This window comes from Camellia sinensis, chromosome 4 (genome assembly GCF_055761805.1).
Source record: "Camellia sinensis isolate YWXY chromosome 4, ASM5576180v1, whole genome shotgun sequence".
Classification (NCBI taxonomy): domain Eukaryota; kingdom Viridiplantae; phylum Streptophyta; class Magnoliopsida; order Ericales; family Theaceae; genus Camellia; species Camellia sinensis.
Window position 1 is genome coordinate 223,837,290 of NC_138964.1, and position 11,756 is coordinate 223,849,045.

The following is an 11,756-nucleotide window of genomic DNA, read 5'->3' on the forward strand; positions in this document are numbered from 1 at the left end:
AAATTACAGATACCCCTGAGGTTTCGAAAATTACATCCCGCCCCCTGAGGTTTGTATTTTCATAACAATTTACCCCCTGGGGTTTATATTTCATAACAAATTACCCCCTAATTTCTTATGCAAATATAGCATTCAGGGAGGAATTCGTAATTTCTCAAACCTCAGGGGGATATCTGTAATTTTGTCAAACCTGGAGGGGTGTATATGCATCACAAACAATTCCTATAGCACTACACTACCTTTTCCATAAATCAAAACAAAAAACATACTACCAAACATAAATTTATAGTTAAGATGCCTACACACCAAATCTTTGTACATAGCTTTTTTAGCAAAACAAGAAACCTTGCATAGTAGAACCGCCACTGCATATGTACTTGTGTGTTCTGCTAGGCAATAAAAGAAATCCAAATATGATTCTACGAGTCTTTTACCCACTGAAAAACTGAACAAAAATGATCTAGACAGACTAATCAATGCAGAAGTACCACACGCAAGTGGTCCGCAAACGCTCTCTCAAGATGGCCATAACCTGATCTCAATCCAACCGAGAGCAAAATGACAAGAAACCAGTGATGTAAGATTAATGAACATGATGAGTCTTACCCTCAAATGCCAGCTTAAAAAACTTTAACTCATGTTATTCTAGGTCCTGGCACACTCATTTTATTCTAGGTCTTAGAAGGCTTAGCAGCATTGCCAGTTATACAACCCCCAAACATACCTAGTCATAATGATATAAACTAAGACGTAAAGGTAACGTAAAGCCCTTTTGAGGTTACCAAACCCCAAAAGCCTTGTATTAATATATGCAAAGGACTGCAGAGCTATAAATGTACACAAACACAAGAATTTATAAAAGGCAGATATGCATCACAAACGACAAGCAGTGTTACAAAGGAATGCCCTCCAACAAACATATGTAAAATGAGGTATATGGTACTGTTTACAAATTATTGTCTTTCCAACTGCTCAATTCCACAGACCGGTTGATCCCAACAAGAATCTCACAAGATTAATTCTGAATCAAACTTTTAACTTCTCACAATATTGAACATTGGCAGAAGTTTTTCCTCGGAGCCTCATCAACCTTCTTTTCTGTTCAAACAAAGAAAATGCATGGCTTTCAGCAACTATATTAGAGAAGAAACAGTCAAACTATTATCCAAAGATTTTATGCAATAAATATTACAAAATTTGCAGTTCCAATACATACTTGATTTACTTGGTATAAATAAACTCCTCACTAAACGGACAGGGCTTTGCAACCCCAGTAGTAGCAGTAATATGCATCTAAACCATCTAATGTAACTAAAAATAATAATTCCCATTACTGCACCAAGTCTCATAAATATTGGAGTTTAGTAAACAAGTTTACTTTACTTTAAAAGAAAAAAAGTTTCACCATCACCAATTAGTGACTCTGACTCATTATCACTACTCATGGCCAAAATATAAGAAAAATAACAGCCATAGGTAATTCTTGACTTGTAAGCTATTTACTGTTTTCTATTTCTTTTTCTTCTGTGATTTATTTTATCCATTTAATTTGCTATGATACAAATGACATTTTGCTGTGGAGATGTCATTGTCATCTAGTAAAGACTGAACTACAAACACAGCAGCAACAGTATGCTAGCTATTCCAATATCCCATGGAAGGTGGCAATGAATCAGAACAACAGAATATACAACATTTTTGGGTAGACTTTAGGAAGAAAAACAGAGAAATATGAGATAGCATAACTGAACTCGGAGCATCATATGCCAGGGCACTCAGAAAAGGAACAAAACCAACATAGTACAAGCAATATAAAACACTTCAAAGGGAATAACTCAAATCAAAATACTTTGAAGGACCATTTGAGTGTAGGAGACTATCATTTGCACGGGAAACTGTCTCGGTTCCAGAGGTGGGAGGTATGACAGACCCAGAGCACCATGGGCAGCACACAATCCCAATCCTTCTGATAATCTTTCAGAGTTCTACTCAAGATCACCATAAAAGTCTTGTCAAAATGTACTCTCCATCACTTTTTCATGAATGAGGTGGAGGGTGGTGAGTCGTTCCTCCACAAAGAAAAACTTGTGTAACTTTTTAACCTCGTCTTTCCAAGAGTAGAGAAATACCCAAGGGAGGTTAGCAAATCTAGTTTAAGCTTGTGACTGAGGTATTTAATGAACCTAGGTCTGATTGCCTAGGCTTTCCTCTCCTATTCTCTTCTCTCTATTTTTCTCTAAGCTATCTTAAGCTGTTTGTTCACTATCGTGGTGCTGAAAGTAGAAGATCCTACATCGTCTTTCCAAATGATTATATTGTACAAAACTTTTTTTCTCATACAATGGATGGTGAAAGGAAAATTGACCCCATGACCCCCTAGTGAGATTCATAGGCTCTGGCCACTAAGCTAACCTCATGATAACCAACTTCCATGGGAGGCTGTCCCTGTAACTAATTGACAATAAACAGTCAACTACCAGAAACTGAAAAAAGGGGCTTGCATTTTATATGAATGGGGGAGGACATGGGCAATTACATTCAATCAATTATCTTACACAAAAACAAGGCATGTGCATAGCACATTCAAAAACAGTTAGAAATCTTCACATAGGATGCAATATAACTATTTTTTCCCTAGACAACCAGGAAACCAAAATTTGGGTTGAAGAGATTTCTGAACTGAGGTCAATAAATGTATATCAGAGAACTAAACCAGAAATATATTTTAAAAAATTTAAATATATATGAATAAAATAATAATAATAATGAAATACTCCTTCCACCCATTTTTGCTCCCAAAAAGATTGTCCACTTTGAAAAATCAAAGCATAAAGTGTGGAAGTTTCCAAAACTATCGCTTATAAACAGTTATAAATATATTTGAAAGTGAAAAATAGATACGGCAATTGTTGGAAATAATGCCTATGAATTTGAATCCAATACATTTTTTTCATGTACCGCAAGTGTATCAAGTCATCCAACAGGAAAGTTGCAATGGGGTAGGCATTACACCCCAAACTGTACCAGCAAGATAGAAACTACCTGTTTTTGCTTTTGCTAAAGACGGCTGCACAACAACATGCATGGTTATGACACTTTTTGGAAGCTCTCCAAATGGTATTCTGCATTGGCCAACAGTCTTGCCGTTCTCCAGAATTTTTCCAGCATTTATCAGTTTGACATCATTCGCTGCCTTGGGTGCAATTTTTTTATCTAAGGTAAACCAATGCAACTATCAAATATCAGAGGAAAATCACAAAAATAAAAATAAATAAAAATAAAAAGGCCAGTTAAAATGAAGATATAGGAAATTAAGCTACGAAGCACCAACACTTCAAAATAAGTGTCATATCCGTGTTGCACACGCAGACACTTCGGGGACACGTGGATACTTCCGGGACACACCACATGACATGTCCCCCTTATTTAATTAATTTATTTTCAGGAGACACTTTAGGGACACACTAAGAACATGCTATTTAGTACTTTTGATGAATGTTGAATACTTATTATTTTTTTCTTAGATTTAAATACTTAATAGATCATTCATAATAAAAAAAATACAAACTATGGGCCCGTTTGTTTTGGGTTAAGTAGATGGGAGGGGATTAAGATGGTGGAGGTGTTATTTAATGTTGTGTTTGTTTGTAGAGTTGGGGAAGGGATTAGGATGGTGAAGGTGATATAGATGGAGGTTGAGGAGGGGATTGAGATGGAAGTTGAGGAGATGGTATTAGAAAAATAGTGAGGGGATTAGAAATTTTTTATTTTTTTTATTTGTTATATATTGGGAATTTTTTTATAAATATTAATGTTTAATTTTTTATATTTTTTTATTTGTTTTATTATTTTATATAAAAATAATTTAACAATTCCTACACTAACAACTATCATCAAAACAAACACAATTTTACTTAATCCCCTCACTATCAATCCCCTACTAACAATCCCCTCACTATCAATCCCCTCCATTCTACCTCTGAAAACAAACGGGGCCTATAAGTGTTAATTTAAAAGTGTTTTTTTAACCAAAAAAAATTAGAATTAAAATTAGTTTTTGTTGATATTGATTGTTTGTAGATGTAATATTAATCTAGATAGCAAATAAAAATATATGAAAACATATTTTATTGCCATGTTCCCACAGTGTGTCCCAATTTTTTTGAAATCGCTGTGTCCCGTGTCCGCATCTATATCTATGTCCATGCTTCTTAGCAATTAAGACAAAAGCTAAAAAATGACATAAAATATCAATGTAATCCAAATATCCATATCCTACTTTATTGCTTGACAAAGTGTAGAAACTCAAGGCTGAAGCGATTAATGCACATTGGTCATTAGAAGAAAACGATATTATGAGCCAAAAACCATTTGGTGCTAACAACTTATATTAACCATTTAGTTGATGCAGCAGGACAAGGAAATGAAATTTCCAACATCTATTGTGATTTTATATAAAGATGGAGAGCAACATGGATTGTCTTAGTGTGTAAAATCAAAATGAAAAATTGATGGTGCAGTTGCCATAACTAGCATAACCATTCAATATGGCATCACACACACAAATATAAATAATTAATAATAATAATAAAAGTCCTACCCAATGAACAAGGCTCTTGCTTAGAGTAAGGTCCAGCAGAGATAGTAGGTAGACAGCCATATCACCACTTTTTGTGGAGAGACTAATTCCTGAAAATCGAACAACAATGGGACAGATAGCACTTGCCATCGCGCCAACTCACCTCTACGACATGACACAGCCATTTACCAAATATACCATACCTTATCAACTCTTCTCATTGTTGGAATCTTCACCAATTGATGACAAAGAATCATTATTAATGCACTCTCTCACTCTCTCTCCAGGGTGGTGGGTTTTTTCCTATTTGGCTTGGGGATTGTGTAGGTATTTGGCAAGATATGATTCTCAGGCTGGTTTGGTCAAGCCTTAAAATAGTTATTTAGAAAATTCTTGTGGCTTACTCTAGAAATCTTGCAACCTGCAACTTTTCAAAATCAAGCCAACTCCTCTTTCTCTTTTTTTTTTTACCAAGTGAAAAATGTGTTTGAATTTAAAAAGTTAGCATGAATATCCTATATTAAAAAGTTACCCCAAAAAAAGGCAATGATAAGAGGGGGAGAGAGAGAGAGAGATGAATAGCTTGAAAAACTGAAACAAAAGCAAGTCTATTATCCATCAAAAGAATTACATAGGAAAGTCACATAATTCAAGTATCTCAAAGCAAGAAAACTAAACAAAACACATCTATACAATAGATCTATTTATAAGCCTCTTCAAAATCCAAAATTTGGTTCAAAGAGGGATCAAACTCAACCTAAAACCAAATATACAAAATCCTAGTCTTCAAAATAAAATAGGAGTCGCCAAGCCATGTGTGCTCTTTCCAAATAATCTGACATCAGAGCCAAAGGCCCCAAGCACCAAACATTCTTCCATTCTCCTATGCACTCTAGCTGTCCTCCAAGAATGCATAAACACCCCAAGGAAAGGTATCAACTCCTCCGCCTCCCAATCATTTAAATCTTCGAAACGCAATATCCTGGAAAATATTGTTCCCTTTTATCTTGAGGTAGTCGCTGACTGCAACTCCTCTATGCAGTGCAATCCTAACAAGAGCTTAAAAAGCCACCCACAACATCTCCTCCCCACACCAAAGGTGATGTAAACAACGTTACGAACCTTTGTATCATTATCCACTAAAAACCTCATATGGATTTTAAAAACACTCCATCCCCTCCTGATGCCCTTCCAAAGACCTATTCCATAAGGCAGAATCTTCTGATGACATCCAATCTCACTACATACATCCATACTTTGCCTTCATCACCTCCTCCAGCATCAGATTTGTGAGCCTACATTTTGACAAGGCTTTTGTTTGGTTGCACACTTTCACTAGGCATCATGCGCATGAACCGAATTTACAAAAAAGATGAAAAATGAATCATTGTGGCATGCAAGGAAGAAAAGAGTACCACGGGACTACTTTTTTCCCCAGAAATAGAGCGTGACAGTAAGCACTTTTAGTTTCCCCATGCATACATATGATGAGCCAGAATACAACATCTTACACATTTCGTTGGAGTCGAAGATTGTTTAGGTTGCCTGAATTTGTATTTATTGTTCAATATTTGTTAACCAAGCAAGTACAAGGTAAAGAAATGAAATCCATTATCTAATTTAACCACTATAAGAAAAATATATATATGTGTGTTTCTCATTTAGACTAATTTCATCTGCTATACTATATGGTTAAGATTATAATTTCTGGTGGCAACCCATCAATTGATAGCAGCAGCCCTTTTTGGCAAGAATGCAAAAATACAAAACAGCAAATTTATCAAAGCCAAGTACAAAACCCTGCATTGAAGTTAAAGATGCATTAAGTCTTATATACTGTGTTTTTATAAACATAAAGTGCCATTTAATCATAATTCACGCATGTATGTGTATGCGTATTATGGTCCACTTCACGTACTTTTGTTTTGTCAAATTAGGATAATCATCTTTTTCTTGTTGATTAGCATCTTTGTCACACACACACATATTAGGCTTTTGCTTGCTTTTTCTTTTTCATGAATTTGGAGGTACCGAAAAGTTTGGATTTCTAGGGTGAATTTCTTTAGGTGAAGCATGCAAATAATTTGAGATTTGATGTGAATTTGTTGATGGATATGGGAAAATTTGTTTACATGATATTAAATTCTAGTTAACCATTTTTTTTTCCTTTTCAAAGAGAATTAATTAACATCTATGAAGAGAATTAATTAACATCTATGAAGAATTCTATAACTACCATTCAGGACATTAAATATAAATATACTTAAGGTTTAAATTAGGAAAATATTTAGCATGTTAAAATATTTATTTTGTTCTATTAGCAAATATGAAAGAAAAAAAAAAAAAGGCGCGACTGTATATGATTCTAGGTAAAAAATTCCCCCCCACTAGATAAAAATCATGGCTCTAGACTTGCTAGAGGAGAGCCTGTAGAGACATGTCATTGATCCACGTCACTTCACGAGGCTAGGACCATGATCTTTTGAGATGCCAATATGGAGATGACATGGTGATGCCATGTTGTGGAGCTCGACATGCATACATACACTTATATTTAATGTTCATTAAAAGAACATATAAATTGGTAATATAAGACCCAATTAGGACAACAAAAATGTATTATGATACCATATCCCCAACCTTAAGATGTCATAAGACTCATACTTGGCACAAATACTCCACAACTATCAAAATATTCAGGTGACATTAACTAGTGATTATGGATCTAGGATAGTTAGCTAAATCAAAAAATTATAGTGTGTGAAAATACTCTATGAGAGAGGGTGCTGATTATTTGGATTAAACAAATGATGACAAACAACTTCATCGTATTTGTGAATATGTACATCTTGATAAAGATGAATGCTTCCCACTATATTAGCCTTTCTATAAAATAGTCACGATTGAGAATTAGTTTACAAATGAAGCAACCAGGCATTCATTTTTCACTTAAGATGACAGTTACTATAGAAGGCAAAGCATAAAAATGAGACGTGTCATATACTTGTATAAAACTCTATAGAGTGCATGTCTTTATACTTGCATGGGGAAACCATCAAGGAGAAGTTGGAGCATACCACCAAAGTTTTTAATGAAGCCAGCAAGTACTTTTTTCAGTTAAAATATTTTGATAAGCTTAGGTTCTTCTAGTTAACCATTGAAAGAATGATAAGGACAACATACATGTATATATATTAGTCGTCTTTCTTAAAGAGGAAGGATACAGAAACTTTCTACCTGGATATACTTAGAATCATAGAATAAGATCTTTTGCAGCAGTAAGAATAAAAACCCATTTTTTCCTGTTTTAAACAGCATAAAAACTAGATTTCAGACCCAAAAATTTCACGTGGATTGCAGCGGCCCTCCTTGCCTCGTAAACAAGAGGAGTTCCATTCATATATCATGCACACGATCTAAGCCCTATGCATTTAATGCTTCAAGAACTGACGGACATTTCTTATCAAGTACCAACAGACACAAAGTAACCTTGAGCTTTAGGCAAAAAATTATATATATATATATATATACATAAATTGGTTCCAAATTTCAACAGGTGAAAATTCATGTTATTGCTAACAAGTGGCCTTGGGGCACATGAAAACAAAAAAATAAAAAATATGAATAACATGAGACAGCATTTACCAATTTTGAAACATTTTTTACTTATTTCAGAACCCATTTTAAGCTTTCAACCTATTTCCAATGAACTTTTCACCCAATTGCAATACTACACAATGCCCCATGGTTGCAGGGCAGTGATCGTTAGGATTTGCCATTCTTAATTGAATAAATCTCACACAAATAAAAGGGTCACCTATTACAATCCAAGGAACAATAATGCCACATAATTACCATCGAACAAACCAACTTCAATTGAAACACTGATATGTTGATATAGATATAGATATAGATATGGATACAATTAAATTCACGGCGAGAGTGTACCCATAAGAGTAAAACTTCTAACCTTTAGGCCACTCAGCGACAATTCTCTCCTTGAGCATGGCTACTGTGGAAGCCGGTGAGTACCGAAACGGACCGATGTCTGTTCCGTCATACAATCGGAACTTAAGCTCCACCAAGTCCTCGTCCGGCATTTGCAACCTCAAATCTCAGCTTCAACAAAACCTCCGATCAACCTACCAAACCACAACTAACCCTTCCCACCAATTTCAACACCTAAAACATGCATAAAAAAATAAATAAATACATAAACAGCACAAATCGATCGAAAATGGAAACAAATAATGAAGCAATTACAGTAATTAAATGTGAATTAAGAAATGATATGCGTCTACCTGAGGGCAAGAAGTTGTAGAGAGATTCCACAACTGACTGTGGATTATGAGATGAGAGAGAGAGAGAGAGAGAGATAAGAGGTGATGAATTTGAGGAACCCTAGACCCGATCTTGACGCTTTCACTGTTATTTGCTTGCTGTGTGTTGTGCGTGGGGCAAGTTCTCTCTAGTTCTCTACTATTAAAGCCACGGTTTTATTAGTAATTTTGTTTTTCATTTTATTTACACTTATTATTATTCATGGTATTTGTTTTTGCCGAGTAAGGGAAAGTACAGGACAATTACAAATTTTGGAATCTTGTCAGTGAAATAAAGAGATGTGCAGTCCATTTGTGAGTAAGGAATTTTTTGAGGTGTCTAAAGTATGTATTTTTTATTTTTTTATATTAAAAAATTAAAAAAAATAAATAAATATTTGAGTTAATTTTTTAATTTTTTATGAAAAAATATGTATTAAAAAATTATATAAATTAGTGTGTAGGAAAAAATTAGGATCGAGAGTTGTGCAGCCTGACTTTTGGTGAATAGTGATAACCTTTTAACTTTTTGAGTAATTTTTTGACTTTTTAATTTTTTGACAACTTGCCAAACTTGACCTAAAATTTGTTACAATACCAACTTTGGTTTTTTTAATAGTCATACATCCCTCCAAAATTAAAAATTTAATTAAATTTTAATAAAGTGAAAAATAAAACTAAAATTAAAAAAAAAAAGATTAAAACATCATAATAGATAGATCCTACGTACCCGTTAGAACTATTAGAACTCACAAATTAAAATTTCAAAACATTTTTTTTTTTTTTTTTTATTGTTGGTGCAACACTATTTGCTATAGTCAAAATACAATTGGCCAACTAAATCGAGACACAACATGTACGGGCCATTTTATTTGAACCCAAAAATTATCTCAATGCACCCAATTCAAATTCTAAAATTTTAATTCTAATTATATCTTAATGTGAATGTACTAATAAGGACAACACATATTAAATATTAAAATAAAATATATTTTTTTTTTCATAATATACCCTAATCAATTATACGTATTCTTTTTATTCAAATCTTTTCATCTTCTTTTCCAAGTTTTAATCATTTTCTCTTTTTCTTCTTTCTCACTCCAAAACTCCAATTCACCCCACCAAAACTCACCATTGTCATTAATATCATTAGTTTTTGATGATACAGTTTATCCCAGTAAATGAAGCGAACTGGTCCGAGCTCCTCAAGCCCAAGTCCAAAATGATCAAGCCCACCGAATATCCTGCAAACAAGTTCCACAGGGAACGAGATAGTCCCCCAGTGAACCCTCCGACGAGCAAGTTAGGAAGAGAAGTAGAGTATAGAGGGAGAGATTAGAGATAGAAAGCTTAACCTTCTTCTTGTCTTCAACGTTTGCTTATATTCTTTGGTAATCATTTCGCTGTCTCTTCCGACCTGCCCTCCTCACCGAAAGTCTATGCCGTAGCTTACCTTGTTCAGGGTAAGGGGACCCTGTTCCGACGGGAAGTGTTGTCGTAATAAATGCTTTGACGCGCTACATTAATGGTGATGTGCAGTGGCAATAACTTTGCAGATCTTTGTCTGCTGATGTGGCTCATCCTTCACCCACCACGTGCCTGAATGCCATTGGTTCTTATGCCATGTTGGATTCTAGTTGTTCTGGATTTCTTCGGCTGGGTTATGTATTGGGCTCCGATTGACGAGCTTGGGTTGTTTATAGTGGTTCATGGCCTTTGTAAGCCTGTCCATGTCAGTAGTCCCTCATTCCCGAGTGTAGCTTCAATCCAACGAAGGAAATATGTATGAGGAAGATGAGTCCGACCGGGATGGGCGGTCGAGTTGGTGGACCGAGCGTGAGATGGTCCGACCGTAGAGAGGGTTGATCGCGCGAAGGCCGAGCGGAAGGGCCGACCGTGAGGAAGGGCGACCGCACGCGAAGGTCGAGCGAAAGGCCGACCGTGAGGAGGGACGACCGTGCGTGAAGGCCGACCGGGGGGCCGACCGGGAGGAGGGGCGACCGTACGCAAAGGCCGAGCGGAGGGGCGCGGGGCTCAAGAGGCGGCGTGTCAAGTGATGATTTGAAGTGGAAAAGATAGGGTAAGGGGAGCAGACAGTGCATCATGGTTGTACACGTGGCAATATGTTAGGGGGGGAGGTTAGGCGTTGGAGCAGAAATGAAACGATAGGTCATTATGGGTGTTGAAAAGGCAGTTTTGGCTTTACAAAAACTCAAAACATCCGAAGTGTTAATTCCTTCGTTGCTCACGATACACCTCTGCAACAGTTTTTTAATTTTCTTGCTCCTGCGTCAGAAGCGATTCGCAAACATTCCATAAAAATGGCCCAAGAAGAAGCTGTGAGTGTGAGGGTGGATCCACTTGGTGATGATGATGCAGTGGAGCTAGCGGCGCAGTATAGGACAGAGAGGGTGGGGGAGTCGGTGGTACGATCCCATGGTTCCACCATGATAGCAGCTTCAAAGCCAATCAGCCAAGCGGAACCAGATCATTGGCACACGAAGGCTGACAAATCCACGATTACTGCAGCGGAGTTGGAGGCTATCCGTGAAAAATACCAGATCCCTGTGGAAGTGGAGTTATTGCTGTCGACATCAACGGAAAAGCCGTCTGACGCCAGGCCATGAGAGTTTTCCCTTTATGAGGAAGCTCTGAAGGGTGGACTGAGGTTGCCACTGCCGCAAGTGGTAGTGGATGTGCTCAACCGTCTGGAGGTAGCACCGGGGCAACTAATACCCAATGCATGGAAGATCCTGCTGGCCTGTGCAAGTGCGTGGCCGAAGGCGAATGGAAGGGAGGCCATGACAGTAGACGAATTCTTTGCATATTATAAGGCCTCGGGGCAGCAGGAGACGTGG

General features: G+C 36.5%; 1 protein-coding gene across 1 annotated transcript; it reads right to left on the reverse strand.

Moving 5' to 3' along the window:
- Positions 1–757: 757 nt before the first annotated feature.
- Positions 758–9,103, reverse strand: MUB4 (membrane-anchored ubiquitin-fold protein 4 precursor). The gene is made up of 4 exons (XM_028226091.2): positions 8,881–9,103; positions 8,550–8,761; positions 3,043–3,213; positions 758–1,098 (listed from the first exon to the last, which is right to left on the reverse strand). The coding sequence occupies exons 2-4, from the start codon at positions 8,677–8,679 to the stop codon at positions 1,043–1,045; spliced, it is 357 nt and encodes a 118-aa protein (XP_028081892.1). The 5' UTR covers positions 8,680–8,761; positions 8,881–9,103; the 3' UTR covers positions 758–1,042.
- Positions 9,104–11,756: the final 2,653 nt, after the last annotated feature.